The sequence below is a fragment of the Aplysia californica genome, unplaced genomic scaffold, assembly GCF_000002075.1.
Source record: "Aplysia californica isolate F4 #8 unplaced genomic scaffold, AplCal3.0 scaffold01516, whole genome shotgun sequence".
NCBI lineage: Eukaryota > Metazoa > Mollusca > Gastropoda > Aplysiida > Aplysiidae > Aplysia > Aplysia californica.
Genome location: NW_004798786.1, coordinates 38,962 through 57,439, shown reverse-complemented (window position 1 = coordinate 57,439; position 18,478 = coordinate 38,962). Strand labels below are relative to the sequence as shown.

Below are 18,478 nucleotides of genomic sequence, written 5' to 3'. Positions count from 1 at the left end.
GTGTTCCTGGTTGTAGTAATGTGCCAGCATCAGAGGTCCAGATGTCCTTTTTTCCTTCTTTTTTTTTTTTTTTTACATTTTTCTTTCCCAGATCTAGACTAGATCTACAGCTGGAAGTTATAGAGATTATATTTTTTAGTGTTTTTTCTTTTTTTTTACAGATGTGTATTGTTTTCTTTCCAAATACACTACAAATTACTGATACTGATATGTTTTGTTTTAAATTTTTCCGTACTTAAAACAAAATTAAAAGTCATGAAAATTTGTGTTGAAAAAGTGCAAAACATGTCGCGAAAGGTGTTACGGTAACTTGCATAATTTGGCCATCTAAATTCGCATAAATTCTACGGGGACAGAGTTATGCAAATGTTGTAGAATTAGGCTACGCGAAAAAACGCGGCCGCACAATCCTAAGGGGACAGTTATATTTTCGCTACGTTGACAAAGGGCTCCGCCAATCCTACTAGATATAACTAAGGGTGTCCCATAAAATAAACGGAGATCTACTTATTTCACTATGTTGACCCGTGGTCCGATCCTTAGTTAAACCTAGATCTACTTATTTCACTACGCTGACTCCGGGGTTCACATCCTGAAACCTGGCATTTTGTTAGATAGACCCCGGGGTCCACCTATCCTTATAATTTTGGCAAGATAGACCCCGTGGTCCGCCTATCCACTTCCTTGATAATAACTGAAAACAATACATGCCAGTTGTCACGAATAGTGAAGAAAAATGTGGGAAAAAAAAAGATAATGAGGTAGACTATAATTTGTCAAAAAAATTGCAGGTGCAAGTGAAGATCATAAAATAATTTTGTTATTTTCTGGTAATCTTTTCACGGTTTATAAAATGTTCCAGTGGGCTTACTACTAGATCTATGTCTCTAATTACTCTGAAGAACATTTTGCTTGACTTTATTACCTTTTTTTCAAGTAGGCTACTTGAAAGTATAAAATATTATATAGGTAGGTTCAGGACAGAGATAAATGGAAGGAGCTTGTATGTGGCCTATACCCTGCCAGGGGTGAAAGGCATTGATGATGATGACGTATTTCACAACAGTGACCCCTGGGTCCACCAATCTTTAAATTTAAAGAAAACTACTTATTTCACTACGGTGACCACGGGGTCCACCTGTCCTAAAACCTAGTAGGCCTATTTCGCTAGGTAGACCCTGTGCGTGTGATCCCTCATAACCCATAAACAAATCGCAAGTGAGATGAGTGGTCACTGTTTACCCAGTCTGTAACAAAGCAACAATGGACGTCAGCGTTGCTTGTTCTCCGAGTGGTAGTACGTGTGTTTCACTTGGTCCTCCTTGTTTGACACATTTCGTTTTGTCACCCGTGCACAAAAGCAGCAACAAAAGAAAAGAAAACCCAGCGAAAAAAACAACAACAATGCAACTACCTTCATTTGGGACCTCAGAAAGAAGGGTTTCTTTTCTCAGAAAGGAATGGTTTGCTTTCTTCATCTTGATCAATCCTGCCGAAAGCGGAGCACAAAGAGAACGCTTGCTCGCGATAAAGCGAGCGCTTGTGAAGAAAGCGCGGCGTTGAGTTGTACACAGAGAAAGATTGCAAATCGCGCTTACAACTGGTCAGAACTTGGGCATTTGACGCCAAGGCGGACTCGAGTGAAGACGAACCGTTGTTGCTAGACAGTGTTTAGCCAAAAATTATCCTAGGAAAACGCAAAAGAATGGGGGTTCATGAGATAAATAAAAGGAGGCGAGTGGAAGGTGAATATCACCACTTGTTTCCTTTACTTAAAAGAAGCTCTTCTCGTTTTCAGTCCTACCTGAGAATGAGCCAAGAGACAAAGTATATCTCATCTGCGCGGTCTTTCCTTCTCTTGTCCAAAATTGCAGGTTTTTTAAACACGGCTGAAACCAAAGACTTGACATCCATTTCGGTGTTTTTGTCACTGAGACAGAGAAAATACATTCTGAACCACCCAAGTTGAGACAAGACAGCTAGACAACAATGGGGGGGCGGTACCTAGTACACGTTTGCAAAGCGAGAAAGAATTAACTTTTGATTCTTTACGCTTTCCAAGCGTCGCTTGAAATCTCAGGCGCCTTAAAGTAAAGCGAGCGTGCTTTTTGTGCGCAACAAGCAATTTTAGAGTAATTTTTTCACACGCTTGTCCCAACGCGCTCGCTTTAATCGCGAGCAAGCGCTCTTTGTGCTCCGCTTGAGACGGCCATTTTTCTCCTTGACAACGGGTGGCCGTCTTACACATGTTCAACTGTATATTATATTAAAATTTTGCATCCAAGTTCAGTTTTTTGTCCTCTGGTGTTGTATTCAGCCCTCCCCCCTCCCTGAGCGTATCTTTTACAAAAAATATAAGTAATTTAATCTCCCACATTCCGGTCTGTAGATACTATTTCGCAGTAACCAGACCGGTCACAATGGCGAGCCTGACAAGACGTATAGTAGGCCTACTACTTTTTAGTACAGTGGAATCCTTTTATAATGAGAGGGAGGGGGCTGGTTCGAAACGTCCCGTTATAAGGGATCCAATACTAAAGTCAATGGAAATAATAGAGTAGGCATAACCTACGAGTTTGATGTTCTGTTTAGCTCTTTTTGTTATCTCCCCTGATGATGATTTTGTAACAACATGTTTGTATGACCTACCATACTTGATCAAAAATCGAATCAGGTGTCTTTCTCTGGTGTTAGTGATGTTGACAGCCTGCATTGGCGATCAGAAAGAAAGGGCTCTAGGCTAACTCGCCCGCTGTGTTGGCCCCCACCCCACCCTGTGGTGCATTCTGTTTGCTTGCGCACGTCACACATTTGCTCCATTCATCACAGCTCTATGACCTCTCCTTCCCTGCATCGGAGAAGTGAGAGGCATGGTAGGCCTAAATAATCTAGACTAGGCTGGCCTATCACGCGATACGTTCTGCTTGTCTGCTCATGCGAAATCCTCCCTACCCATTCGATCCAACCTTCACTGTTGGCACATGCATGCGGGCTCTCCCATTCATCGTTTTGCTAGTTCACCAGTTTCTCAACTTGCGAGGTTTTAAATTATGTATAATTGGCCTATAAGCTGGGCACAGCAGCAGCAATATTCCGCTATAACCGACTTGCATGTTGCATTTTTTAACGGAGGAAGTTGATAATAAATGGAGGAAAAAATACGGAAGAGTGGAAGCACTGTCCACTGTAGTAGGAATAAAATTGTGACTGTTTCATCTGCATCTCTGCTGATATTCCACACACTAGGTACGCTTACATGGTTCGTTAAAGGGGAAAAAAAGAAGAAAAAAAGCCCCAAGCCACATAACTAGGTGCCGACTGTCCTGTAATGTGAAAGCAACTTCATTGAGGTGGAGAATATAATAATAAATAAATAGCATTTGTATAGCGCATATTATTATCCCCGCTCAACAGGCTCTATGCGCTTAATAAAAGTTTCCAATTCCAACACACAAAATTGGAGATGGAGCTTGAATTTATGCACCATTCTTTACAGTTTCTATTGCAAAAAACAAGCAAAACAAGAATTTGAAGATATGACAAAAGATCAAAATCATTTTTAAGAACATTTTATTGGCAACCCCTTACATCTTGTTGAAACCTTTTCTGTTTCCAGATGACTTTGTCACCTTGAGGACATTGTACTTCACAGTCTTAGACAGGGGCCTGCATTCTCCAACAGTCACAATGTCACCAATTGCTACATCCCTGCAAAGAAAAGAACATGCTTTCACTTATTCACACAAAAAATCGTAACTTTATACTACAGAGAAGAAAGATAATCAGGACCTCTTCAACTTGAAACAAGACATAGTGCACCCCACTACTCTACTCATTGTACAGTCCAGCACATCTCAAACACTGAAATACAATTCATGGGTACCTTAAATAATAGGCCATTCCTTAACTGAACCACTACATTTTCTAAGCAGTGGGATCCTTAACACCAACACTAATGTGTGGAACAGCTTATCTCCAAAAGTTCGATTAAAATTTCCCCTCACGTGTGGCTTGGAATTCAAATTGCCCGGGCATACAATTGAAAACAAACACACCCAACATTATTGAGAACATCAGCATATCGGAGCCAACAAAGCTCATCCCTGCTAGTAATTTCTGACCAATATAAAACCAGTTACTTCCCATTGATTTTCACCCATAGTGGTGTCAAATTACTCCTTGTGTGATCAGTGTTTCCACCACCTGAAGATGAAAAGGAAAATTCTGCCGGAATATGCACCCCCCATCAGTGCCCAGGGACAGAGTAACGGTCAGGGTCCAGGGGGCAAAGCTCCCGAAGAAATAATTTAATGCTTTTAGAGGGTTGAAAATGGCATTTGGGAGCGTGTTTGATTTCTTCAAACACAACCCATAACATTTATTTTTTCACCATTTTGTCTTGTTTGATTTCTTCACCTACATATTTTCCATTGCTGGCAATTTTTAAAAGCAGGTTCCCCTTCCATTGCTACTATAATTCAATTAATTTGTCATCGCACCATTGATAGAAGGCAAACCAGGGAATAACGAATAGACATGTACCTCCGCAATACAGTGACCTGATGTATACCCTAATTTTCTTCAATTTTCACGTCTGAATGTCATATGTCACAACCTTGGAACACCACTTCAAATTATTCTTCATTTTAGTAGTATTTAGCATAAATTTCTTTCATCGCGTTCCTGTGTAGTATAATCTTCGCATTGATAATTATTTCTCTAGATAAATTTTGAAAAAAGTTACTATCCGACAGTAATTTTCTGTCTAAGATCACAAGTCAATTTACTTGATCAAAGCACAGATTTTCCAGCAGCGGCAGCAATCCAAAGATAGCCTGCAATGAATGCATGAAGCCGGAATAATAGCCGATTGCAGGAAATGCGCAATCTGGCAGGTTTCTATAACATTAACTTATTGCCGAGAAAATAGCTGTAAATATCTGTAACATACAAGATGACACGAATGCGAGTAAGGATCTTCTGCTAGGGTATTTCGGCAGTCCTACGCTGTCAGTTGTTTACGGAGAGAGTTAATGATGGAGGATCAAGCATGGAACTGGCAAAAAGTATGGATCTCCGTAAAAATACAGAAGAGTGGAAGCACTGTGTGATACAATAAGCAGCCAGGGACACAGAAGGCTACCTCACACTTTTTGTAATGACATGCATCCGATTTTCTCTTGAACCACTGCTATCCCGATAAAATGTGTTTCACAAGTTGTGAACATTCATAATATTCTAGGGTGACTGTCACCACGGCTTCTTAGTTTTCCAGGAGGGGTGTGTGTGTGTGTGTTCCATCCAGTACCCAGGGGCATGTTACATAACAACAACGCGAGCGCTATTTATGTGTGTATTATATATGTGTGCGCAAGCGCACACACACATATGTAGGTACATATATCCAGTCGACAACATGCCAGTGTTGCACTGTAGCTTAGTGCGAATTATGTATTTCAGTCTGTTATTACTAATTCATAAAATCCCCTGCATATATAAACTACAGTCGAACCTGTATAAGACGGAATCGCAAGGGAGTCAGAAAAAAATTAGGTCTTAGACAGGGGAATTTAGGGGGTGGTTTCTAAGGCCCAGCCGGTGGGATCAAGGATAGCTTGTCCGATCAGCAAGCAGAGGGCAAAAACTTCATACCTCTCAATTGCTATCCTGTCTGATAATGACATGCGCCAGTAATACTTATCCAATTACCACCAGTGCTTGCCTTTCATAGGACCTATTACAAACAGAAACGTTTGAATCTCCCTTGCTTCCACTCTTAGCCCCACCCCTTACTGCCATCATTGTACCAACAATTAAAGGAACTTTTCTCTGCCGGCCGTACGATCAGGGCGGCAGGCATTGGTCAATCTAACTTCACACCTCTGGTTTCTGGACCCAGGAAAGTTTCCGTAGTGGCTTCCTACTCAAGCACTCTCACGGGCAGTCGTGAGATTTCACACCCACACTACACTGACCATCTGCATCGCTCAGGGCTCACATGATGGGGTAACATCTACCCCCAAATTGCACCCCTACTCCCCTTCCTCGTCCAGCCGCATGACCATAGCGTTAGCCAGCAGAAACAAATTTGCGAGTTTTGTTTCAAATCAGGGCTGAGCGGGCAAAGCATTTTCCGTCTTAGACAGGTGAAATCCCCGGAAGGGAGCGGATTTTCCTTTTCGTTTCCGTGTTGGACAGGTTTCCGTTTTATACAGGTAATTAAAGAGGAATATATCAAGGGGGGAAGCGGGGAGATTCCGTTACACGGCGTCACTTTTCGCCCGATTCTGTTACTTTTAGTTCGCGTGACTCAGCAGCACGCCGGAGCTCCCCGGCCCGGGGTCACGGGGTTAATGAGCCCTGAAGCGACTTTGCAGCTGTCGGTCGGGAAGTTCGCATTTTTGACTATGTTTAAAACGATGTAACTTCTTCCCCATCCCACATAGCAAACCATTTGCGGATGTACTAAAAGCTCAATGTCTTGAGATTTATTCTGCGTTAGAATGGTTAGTTTCTGTGCCTTAGTTTTTGCTCTAGACAAGTGTTTGTAGAGTACCCGATTTGTCCTATTTTAGTTACAAACTTATGAATAAATGATTGTTAATTTAAAAAAGGCACGACCCATGAGAAATCTTAAATCTGCGCTAGTAGTAATAGTCAAGTTACATGAGAAGAAAGATGCACATCTGCATTTTTTAACTAAAGACGATCAGCGTTAGCTCTTATTTTACTAATAAACAAGAGAAAGTTACTCTGCGTTTGTTCATGAATCATGCTGTGTCTGTGGCAGCCTGCATATAACTAAAAAGATATAATATAAGCGATTAAAAAAACCACAAAACCGTGTAAATATATGGGTAGAGATAAACTTCTTGTATGGAATAAAAATAATGACAACTGAAACATTCATTCTTAGTTTTTGTGTAGGAAATATGCGCGGACACAATTATGAATGTAAAGAAATCAGTCACATTGTCAGTTATTGCAAATGGTCATAGAAACGAAAAAAAGCTGGAAAAGTCTGGTGCTGATTCAGTGTCCCTGGAAAGCTAGAAATTATTCTTATAACCCAATTACGAGAAGTCATCCCTATTATTCAGTCAACTTACAAAACCTAGACTTAGCGTTTTAAGGAAAGTAAGGAATTTCTGGAGTGTAACAGATACTGTTCGTGTATTAGATCTACGTTGAAGATGTATTCTAGCACTAAAATCGATTTGTACTTTTCATAGAGAAACTTCATGGTAACTTTTATAAACCTTAGAGAAAATATGCGAATATTCACGATTATATTAGACACATAAAGTTGTATTTGGAGGAATAACTTCATAGCGAATTGTGTGCCCGATGGATAAAATTGTAAAATTACAGCCTTCTGTTATAAACGCAGATACCATCTTTTTTAAGTATCTGCACCAATGTTATGTTGTTCATGTTCCAAAAGTTCGACAAATTTTGACGATGCATTTTTTTTTATCATTCACGCTAGTCCCAAAAAATTACAATTTAGCATTGCCGACTCCAGCGCGTCTAACGAAATAACCAGACAAGTTACTACGTCCGTTCTTTTTTGAGTCTCAAGAGCAGAAATGCATGCTTTGGATGCACTAAATGAGAATTACCATAAATACAAGGTTACACCTTAAATTGTACGTTGAAAATTGCCAAAAATTAGGTCGGCCCAGACAGAGCGGCGACAGGGAGCTGACCCCCGTGACCCCGGCGTGATAAGGCGCCCGGCGGGGAACCCCCCGCAGCAACTAAAATTCCACTGCCGGTGCGCCGTGGTTAAGACAGGTTTGACTGTATATATAAAAACGAATCTTGTTTTGAGCCTGAGAAAAGGCCTAGAACCAGAATATCGATTGCCATGAACCGGTCTGGGTGCCATGATTCATATATATATAATAAGCGTGAAAGAAAAATTATTGCTCAAACTCAAAGTAGAGTACAGTAAAACATGACTATAGCGGCACCTTACCGGAAACCCTGTTTTAAAAAAATGCAAACTCGAATTACCTGTGCTCAGATTTTGCAGGATAAGGAAAGGCTGAACTCAGATACAGCGGGAGAGATTGAGCAAGATTTAGCTTTGGGGTGTGTGTCTGCTGGGGGACTGAAGGCGGGCTCCAAACAGGCAGCCAGCGGAAATAGCGGGCCACAAGAGTGTGACAAACATAGAAAAGAAGTAGAGAAAAATGTCAAGGATTAAGAAAGAAAAAGCAGCAGTTCCCTGTTGTAGTACAGGCACAGATATGAGCACAACAGTGCAGGATCAGCCTATTTACAATACTACTGTGCATACGAACGAGAAATATTCCCACTTTGGGAATGGCCTAAAGACACTTCTGTGTTACAGAATCTGCACTGTATCCGTGCTAGCTGGGTGGAAAGAGTTAAACATGTTTAATACACGAACCTGAAACAAGGGGACAGGTGGACACTGAGGTTCTTGTGTTTCTTCTCAAATCTGCAGTACTTCTTCACGTAATGAAGGTACTCCCTACGGATGACAATTGTGCGCATCATTTTCATTTTCAGCACACGGCCTGTCAAGATACGTCCACGGATGCTCACATTTCCTGTAAATAACAAAAAACAAGAGGAATAAGAGATTACCCAAAAACACATGTGTCAAGTGCCTATCTACTGCCAATTGGTTTTGGAATAAAATTTAAAAAATAAGGCAAACACTATGGCAAAGCTCTCAAAAGCAAGCACTTGCACTAAAGAACTACTCTATCTGGCCCAATCAGCACACTTGGGGTCCAGTATATTTTTCTTGTTTCGCTATCTTGAAGCATGTATAATTTAATTATTTGTATTACTAGAGGACTGCAAGCGAAGATTTAGAACACATAACCATAACATCATTATAAATTTCAGCAAAACAATATTTGGCCAGTAAAATAAATCGACGGACAACTGCCAGATCTTGACTCGCCAAGACACCTCCCAAAACCCGAGCCACAGAGAATACAAGGCTAGGTTGATTTTGTTGAGCGTGAGATTCAAAACACAACGATGTACCCAGGAGAAGACAAAAAAAGCACTTGAAATGTGGGACCAAAAAAAAAAAAAAAAAAAGTAATCGGAATTGAATATCTATAAAAGCAGATGAATGGTATTCAACTGAAATTTCAGTAATCATAACTCATAACTGCCAACTTATAAAAGTAATCAGGAACAGTAAGCAGTAAAAAATGAAATTCTGCTGTTGTTCCATGCAGATTCTCACAGAAAAGGATCAAACATGCACAAGGGCATGGATGTAAAAGTGCAAAGCTGCCTACCCATGAAAGCCCAATGCCAATTTTCAGTACTTTTTCGTGCGACCAAATGATCTGACATATATAATACCATGCAGCACCAAGCTACCAAAATAAACTTAATATGCACAACAGTGATAAGAGTTCTATGACTGGATAAAAGAATCAGGAAGAAAAAAAATAGGTAAAACTAGGACTCACCTACAGAATATATACAACTGGAATAACGTATAATATTAACTCCTGTAACTCATATTTCACACAAGCTCATCAACAATTTCTTTACTCCCAATTCGGCCTTCCACACCCGAAAGCGATTCATTTACCCAGTCATTCGGACTTTTCAAAAAGAAAACTATGCATCCGTTTTATAAGTTCTGGACCTGAGGAAAGGCCAGAGCATCAACTACCAAAACCACGTTAAAGCTTCAGAATTCATAGATATTAAAAAGCATGCAAGACAAAAGTTATAAAAAAACCCATGCAAGACAAAAGTTATAAAAAAAACTTTAGTTAGGCTCACGACACAGCAAAAAGTGTTAGCGGGAAGAGAACATGTACTGGCAGCCGGAGCTGGGAAGTCCATGAGAGCTTTAGGGGTTGCAGTGATGTTGAAGAACTAGCAATAACTGCATCCATATGAGAAGTCATGGACCCACTATTAATCGGTCAGGTCTAAGGGGGCTCTCATAGCCTAGAGGTTAAAGCGTTCACCTTTCGTCCAAAAAGGTCCCCAAGTATGATCAAATTCCATATCCCCAACTTTGAGAACAACTTTGCAGAGCTTCCAGCAGCTGATGTAATTTTTCGAGGATTTTTGGGTCCAGGGCGTTTGAGAATTTTTGGTTTCAGAGCATCCTAAGTATGCCATTTCTGGCTATTCAAGCCTAAATTTAACAGAAAATAAGTGAGAAATAAAACACACTTTGCATAGGTCTTCATAATTTTCTGCTTGTGTTAATCTATATATTTCCAAATCCAAAGCCATGCTTTCTCCCTTGTACCGATACTGTAATCCACAACTAGATCTATAAAACTTGACAGTTAATGTTCAACCTTTTTCTGCTAGTGTTGGTTTGCACCATAATCATCATAAGGTGTAGAATCCTTATAATAATATTATAACAGCTTGACTTGATCTAGATCTAATATCTCCAGATTCTAGTCTAGATCTAAATAACTTGACAGCTTATTCAACTTAAATCTACAACAAAACTTACAAATAAACAAGTCTGGTAAAAAAATAATAATCAAGCTCTCTTTTGAGTTTTCTTTTCTTGGCAGGCCCAAGATCTATTGAATCACAATCTTCATTTCTTCCTCTTGTTTACATAGCTGGTGCTCTGCTTCTTGAGCTTTAGAAAGTGAAAGACACTGTCTACACTTTCAAATAAAAGAGCACTTCCGGTATGGGTTGGTTATTGTTGACTATTGGTAATAACGTAAATTTTTTATTTCGCATCCGGAAAAAAATTTTTGGCACGAATTTTCACGGAAATTTTTCCATTTGCGGAATTCTGCTAATTTGCGGAAGACTGGAAGCCCTGACTTTGGATACTTTCCAAGTAGAGTATAAAAAAACCCAGCTGCAAGCACCTATTCATTTGTGACATTTTGCAAGTTACAGAATTTTAAAAAGTTAAAAACTAGAAATGGAGAAGAAAAAATTTCTATCCAATCCTCAAGATGGCCACCGTTTCCACGGCAACAGCTTACATAATCGAGTGTGTCAACAGTTGACCATGAATCTTTTTTCCTCATACTTACTGTTTGTGACAAAAGTTGCTTCAGTTTTGTCTTTAATTAAAAATATTGTCCCATAAGTATCGAGCCCCCTTAAACACCGAACAAGGATAAAAACAAACACAGATGAATCTGCTCCAACATCCACCTGTGCCCCCCACCCCTCCCCCGACGTTGCCTGCAGAAGACCCCCCCCCCCAACAATGGGTAGTTGCCTTGGACAGGTTTGACTAATTTAATTACAAGGTACTGCTCACCTGTGAATGGGCATTTCTTGTCAATGTATTGTCCATCGATTGCCTGCAGAAGAAAATTTAAGTTACAATACATGCACAAAAAATAGAAGGCTCATTACTAATAGTATCCAAAACTCTACTTATAAATTAAGTAAAGAGAAGCACACACACATGTACATTATAAATACTTTAATGAATTAATGCCATGGGGCCGGCTCCTGACCCCGCACGAGATAGAGAAGCCCTTAAGTATCCCTTTGCCACTTTTGGGTCCACAATGACACTAATGTTTGACTATTTTTTTTCAGAGCCTGGTATTGGCACCCTGTAATCAACCTGTATATATAAATGAGAATCATAACAATAAAAGACAGAATTGAATGGGAAAAAACCGACAAGGCCTCACCAGAACGAAACTAAACACACAAGAACTTTGATCTTGTTTTTCGTAAAGTTTTACAGCGCCGTCATAAGAGCGTCAAGGGGTGGATGTCAACAGAGAAGGACAAACGGGAAATCAGGCTTACTCTGCTCACAAAGTCTGCTTCGAGGCAGTTTACATGGGTGACAAACATACAAAAAGAAGTAGAGGTATAATGACGATATAGACCTGCAGGTGAGCTTCAACCAGATTGTCTGAAAATTTTGCGCACCCCAAATAATAAGAGCTTTTATATTGTGGGTGTCATAATAAAAGTAAGGACTTCCGAGTAACGAGCGACCACCCGAACAAACACAATATAGAAGAGACCTAACCCTAACCCAAAAAAGAACCTGCAACGACCCTCATGTAAAAAGGCCAGCATAAGTTAAAAAAATAAAAAATAAATAAAAACTCCAAAACAAACAAGAAGCATAATAATATGGCTTGCATTGCTATAAAGAGTTTGATACAATAATACAATAGAATTAGAATATGAATCCTCCATATAGATATAGATCTAGTGGTCTAAATATACCTAGATCTAGTAGAACAAGCGAATAGGAATTGGCCTTGAATGAGAAATCCGCATCCGATTCCGAACAGAGGGACTCAGCTGAGTCTACATCTAGATTAGATCTTTATTTTAAGTAAATAATTCACGCACCTGATGAAATGCGTTATACCAACAATATTACAGCACAACCTAAAATAGGGTTTGACACAATAGAATTGGAATATGAATCCCTCATTGAGGTCTATAATGATCTATAAATCTAGATCTAGAGTGGAACAAGTGAGTTGGACTTGAAAGAATCCACATGATCTGAACAATCAGTAAACAAACGAAATTCAAAATGGCCACTCGAGCACGAAACTGAAAGTACATGTAGATAATTTAGGTCGTCGTACTTTTTCGTATTCGTATTTCTACTCTTGTTCCGACAATTATGCCGGAAACGCAGACGCCGACACAAAAATGAAAGTGCCTACAAAGCCGACGGGAGAAAAGGGGGGATGCTGGCAGTCGGCCAGGCCCCGTACTTCGCACATTGACTAATACAGGTGGGTCTAGCGACAGCATCGGCCGGCTCGCGATTGTCGGCAAACATGCAGGTCTAACGGTAGTAAGGATGAGGAAAGAAAAAGTGGCAGTCAGTTACCCCTTGTTGTTCTGGCAGAGTATGAGCATGACATTGATAAATCAGCTCATGTTAATATACCCCCCCTAGGGAATGGTCTAAACACACTTCAGCCAGTACCACTGCCCTGGAGATCTAGCCATGGAGCCAGTTGGACAGGACGATGAAAATGATACTATAAAACTATCTGAGTTAAAACTGTCACCACATAACTAACAGTTTATTTCACATTTCCATCATGCTTGGAAGCTTTTGTTGGGGCAGAGGGAAGTACATGTGCAATAATTAAAGAAGAAGACGCCAGCAGTTAACATCCAAATAAGGAGCGTTAACTTGCCAGTAAATTACCTCACGAGGAGTCTTGAATCCCAAACCAACATTTCGCACATAGCGAAGATTTTTCTTGGACTTTCCTTGAAGAATGGCTTTCTTGTTTAGGAATACAGTTGGCTGCTTTTGAAAAGCACGCTCAGTCTGAGGAAAAACAAAAAGACGTTACGAATTTTTTTTATCAACATACAAATATGTTAAATACGAATTTCAGAAGCCCACCTCATTTGTTTTTTGTTATTTGAGAAGCATTTTCACTTCTTATGATGTCTCACCATCTACCACACCACCTAGACATTACTTCGCAGAATGAAAGCAATCTTTTTAGTAGTGTGTAATTTCTGCGGAAGAGGAAAGGCACTTCACTATTGCCACCGGCGTAGCCTATAAAAAGTTGTCATTGTTGGCGCCCAAATACTCGTTCCTTGCCCCCTCTCTCTCACCATGACTTCTTTGGTATACAAACATTTGTGGTTGTGTTTAGCAGGGCCACTGCTAACCCAGCCTCTCGATATTCAGAGAGGGGCATCCATTTTCCAGGGTCATATTACAAATGTTTGTGTGTGAATGTTAAATAAATCAAGACATGTCAGTGTGGCGCTGGGGCTTCGTGCAACTTAGGTTTATTATGAGCTATAAAAAAATGATTCCCGCTTTGATCCACTGAAAGAGCCTTGAGCCAGAAAATCGACCCTCAAGAACCAGTCTAGATGTCAAGATTCATATCGTAAATATGAAAAACAAAAATAATTGCTGTAACTGTGACTCAAAGCAGAGTAATAACTGAACTGGCTGAAGTAGGTAGACCCATTTCATGTGAAAGCTGTAAGAGCCGAGGGAGTGCAAGATGCAGTAACACTGAAACAATCTGTCAATAGCTAAAACATAGGTAAGTACCGCAAACTGGTCGTGCGCCCCAGTCACAGAGACCAAAACCCATATCTTTACCCTCTTAAAACACTGTGTGATCAGGCATACACAGACATTTATATCAGAAGAAAGCGGAGCGTTTTCTCTTTTTAGTGGTATTATTTATTTGAATAAAAACCATTCTTTTGAAAGCAAAATCTTGCGGGATAAAAGATAAAGAGAACACTATCGAGGTCTTCACTGCAGCGAGCATCAATTTTTGGCACGACTTCGGTTGAAAAGAAACGGGGAGCGCATGGTTAATTAATTAAATACTGCAATCTGATTCGTTGGTATTTAAAAGATAAGAAAACGCTCTTTCCGGAGATATATTTTAAAAGACGGTCCCTAAAGAATTAATAGAAGATATTTGCGTGTGAAAACTTTCGATGCTGTTTTTTAAAATGGAACCTGTGATCGGACTGACTATGGAAAAATATAGGCAGAAAGCACATTCATTCCTCTCTAATATAACAGAGCCATAATACGAAAATAAATACTGGACACTCCCCATCAGCTCGCAAGTAGGACCACCATCGGCCCAGTATCGTATAAATTCTTTTTCCTTCCCGTCGGCGCGGCTACGCGCGCAGCGAATGGCGATTTTCAACCCCCACTTGTATTTCTTGCCATTTTGGTCAAAAGGCCATATTTACATCAATAAATTTCCATCTTCTGATTATATGATACCCATGAAAAAAAACCTAGGCTTGTTCTCTATGTGCACGTGTGTGTTTACAAGTTTTTGTGAATGTCTATTCAAATTTAAGAATGTTATGACATTTCGCAATTTAAAAAATTATAGCATTTTTCTGCATTTTCAGATGCTCACAATTTTGTTAAAAATGAAGCTATGTGTACAAATTTGGTATCAAAATGTTCAGAATAATAAATTCTATAAGGTGGTGCAATTAACTTTGAAATTTCAGTCTGTGGTACCTAATAATACAGGTCTATCACCCATTGAATGAAACACACTTTTGTTCAATAACAAGGTTTACAATAAGGCATGACGGATCCCGCTCCCACACAACCCTCGCAACAAAGTGCGCTTTGGCTTAGTAGAGAGCTCTAATCACAATTCTACAATTTTCTCAAGAGTTTTTATTCTTAGTTTTCAGGGTGGTTGATTTATAAAATAAAAATAGAAAAAATCGATTTTAAAAATTTAAAACAGAATTTTTTGATTTGAATCGGATTTTTTAAAAATGTCGACACAGTTTGGGATTTTCGGTGGCGAAAAGTAGGTGACCCCAGCACGGCAATTTCTCACCTACTACTTTTGTTTTTGTAAATTTAAAACTGCAGTGATGTCCCTTGCGCTGTTTCGTTTCTTTCTTTCCTGATCTATTGCGAACACGTGGCAAGTTCAAACCTGGAAGTCGAATTTTGTCGTTGTACCAATTTTGACTTCGCTTTTTTAGTTTTCAGGTGCGTTTACATTTTTTAAATCACATATCAAAAGGGTGTTTTCTTAACGATGTCTATTGTTATTTATTTGGTGGATAAATGGCTACAAATGATTTTGCAACATGATGTGTCGCGATTTGTGCATTTTTCATGTGTTGAGAGAAAATGCTGCGGTAAGGGCACTATGACAAATACTTTGCACCGCAGTACTGCAGCGCTGAGTTTAGAGGTCAAGAGAGTGAGAGAAAGAACTACATTGTTCTAGTCAGTTTACTGATGTTGTATTCATTTGTGTGTGTGTGTACATGTGTGTATGAGAGAGAGAGAGAGAGAGAGAGAGAGAAATATAACTTACATTGATGTGTTATTGTAAACCTGTTGCCTTGTTATCAGTTTTTTGGTGTTGCTGTATTCCTTTGAATGCATGCCAAGTGTTTGTAAATTTGTATGTGTGTGTCTGTGAGAGAGAGAAAGAGAGAGAGACAGACACCTAACATTGATGTTTTATTGAAAGGGAGTGTATACAGACCCGGTAACCGGGAACGAAGTCACAAAGTATACAGACCCGGTAGGGGAACTCTTTTGTGATTTCGGAAAGTTTCAGCGCCCTCTTGGCTCAGGTTAGACCTAGATCCTTCTAGATCTATGGCCTAGGTCTAGATCTAGACAGACAGACATAAATCATTGATCTAGTTTCGAGGCTAGCCTAAATCTAAATGAAGATTGCGGATGTCTTTTCGATGAACGATCGTTTTTCCTCCGTTTCGGAGTTGGAGGAATCACAATTTGAAGAAAACAACAATGCATAATTTCAATCGAGCAGTGACCCTCTCTCTCTCCTCTGTGTATCGCTCGCCTTCTCTTTTTGTTTGTTTGTCTCTGTCTTTCTCTCTCCCCACTCTATCTTTCCTTTCTGCCAACGGGGGCATGTCATATTTCACACACACATTCTCACGCGCTCTCTCTCACACACACTACCAGGTCTGGGCGCTGAAACTTTCCGAAATCACAAAAGAGTTCCCGTACCGGGTCTGTATACACTTCGATATTGAAAACTAGTCACCTTTTGTTATCAGTTTTTAAAAAATTGTGTTGCTCTATTAATTTGAATGCGTACATATGTTTGAAAATTTTGTGTGAGAGACAGAGAGAGAGTGCGCAAGAGAGTGTGTGTGAGAGAGAAAAAGGGGGGAAAGAGGGAGAAGAGACCTTTCACCTCATTTCTTATTTTGTTTTTAGAACAATAAATGTTTTCATTATTTCCAAAATGAGTGGTCATTCTGAATGCATGAACAAATGAATTAATGAAAAACAAGTAAAATATAAAATAAGCAAGTAACACAAGTTTCTCTCTGCATTATCAGAGAACTAGGCTATAGCCATAGCCTGAAATGCCGAGCACATGCCGCGCAAAATGACACGGTGAGGGCATAATTGCAGCGCACCGTAACGAAAAATGACGCGGTACCGGCACCTTGCCGCACTGCGGGCTATCGAGAGGCATTGCGGTTCGACCTGGTCCCGGCCAACAAATCAAGTGAGATCACTGCAATAGCATCAAAAATGAGAAGAAATGGGCCAGTCATGTGACCACACACGCCATTTATGTTTTCGGAAGGACTTCCGTAACGAGCGACCACTATGAGACAGAGCAGAATTGAGGGATAGGGGTAGATCTAAGGGTTGGACATGCGATTAAACGTAGAAAGACGCAAACTATTTTTAGGTATGGCGCCCATCTTGTTGGACGTCAGACCAGGATTCCCCCTCTGATCACGTGACTACATCGAAGTATAGCCAACCGCATGGCTTCAAAGATGAAAGTGTACGAAAATTGCTGTAAAGACGCTGGAGGATTAGATCTAGATTCTAGATCTACCCCCCCCCCCCTCTCCTGCATTCTTCAAATATACATTAAAAAACAAACTTCAAAGCAGCTCTGCAAATTATGATTTATGAGTCTGTTGGTCAGTCGGGACGAGGAAAAGAGAAGAGAAAAAAAGTCAGGGACCGGAATCGAACCGCTCCTAAAATGATTGCATGACTTCAAACGCAGACGCGCTGTCTATTCTATTTGGCCATCAGAACTTCCGAGAGCGAGGTGTAAATTAAGCGTTATAAAAGACACTTCCCTCTTTGGTGCCATGCGGTAGGCTATGCTTAGATGTAGTCACGTGATCGGAAGGGAATCCTGGTGTGACGCCAAACAAGATGGGTGCCGTACCTAAAAATAGTTTGCGTCTTTCTACGTTTAATCGCATGTAAGGGTTAGTTGGGTTAGGCCTCTTCTTTATTGTGTTTGATGGGGAGGTCGCTTGTTACGAATGTCCTTCCATGTCTTCTTCACGCACAAGAGACACAGCCACTTGACCTAATTAAACTGCCGCGGTCTGGGACTCTAGGCCCAGACTAGGCCATTCACAACACAAACACGACACACGCCAACCAACATTCGACATTACAATATTATTGCAATAACTTCTAGAATCTAGAAATCTAGACTCTCTTAACTCTCTAGAATTGTAAAACTCTACAGGAGCACATTTGGTACCGCAGGAATACAAAAAAATGAGAATAACAACAAAAAATTTAACGTACATTTAGAGATCTACAAGATCTATCGATTCACGAGCTCCAAATTCTTATCAGCATCATGTCATGCCTTCCCTAAAACAGACAACAAAGTGAAAGCGCCCAACTTATCGATGTTTGGGTACTTTCAAAAACGAGGAGACGTTCAGACGACAAATGAATGCAAAAAATAATAAATATACACTTAACCACATACTACCAGAAAAAACGAATTAATGTTGATCGAAAAGGGGTAATTTTGACCATCAGCTGTAATATAATTTAGAAAACTAAATATTAAAATACCACATGTGTACCTGATGATCCGCCATGATTGCTGGCTCGGAAGAAAAAGGAAGAGTGCAAGAAGAGAGATTTGTGGGTAGGCTGGGATAGCCTTGAAGAACTACATTTCCGGTTGAATAAAAACGTTTTCGAATAATTATT

The 18,478-nt window shown here is 40.0% G+C and overlaps 1 protein-coding gene across 1 annotated transcript; it reads right to left on the bottom strand.

The window, feature by feature from the left end:
* Positions 1–3,553: 3,553 nt before the first annotated feature.
* On the bottom strand, positions 3,554–18,447 carry LOC101856864 (40S ribosomal protein S11). The gene is made up of 5 exons (XM_005112975.3): positions 18,349–18,447; positions 13,160–13,285; positions 11,270–11,312; positions 8,420–8,582; positions 3,554–3,708 (listed from the first exon to the last, which is right to left on the bottom strand). The coding sequence occupies exons 1-5, from the start codon at positions 18,361–18,363 to the stop codon at positions 3,585–3,587; spliced, it is 471 nt and encodes a 156-aa protein (XP_005113032.1). The 5' UTR covers positions 18,364–18,447; the 3' UTR covers positions 3,554–3,584.
* Positions 18,448–18,478: the final 31 nt, after the last annotated feature.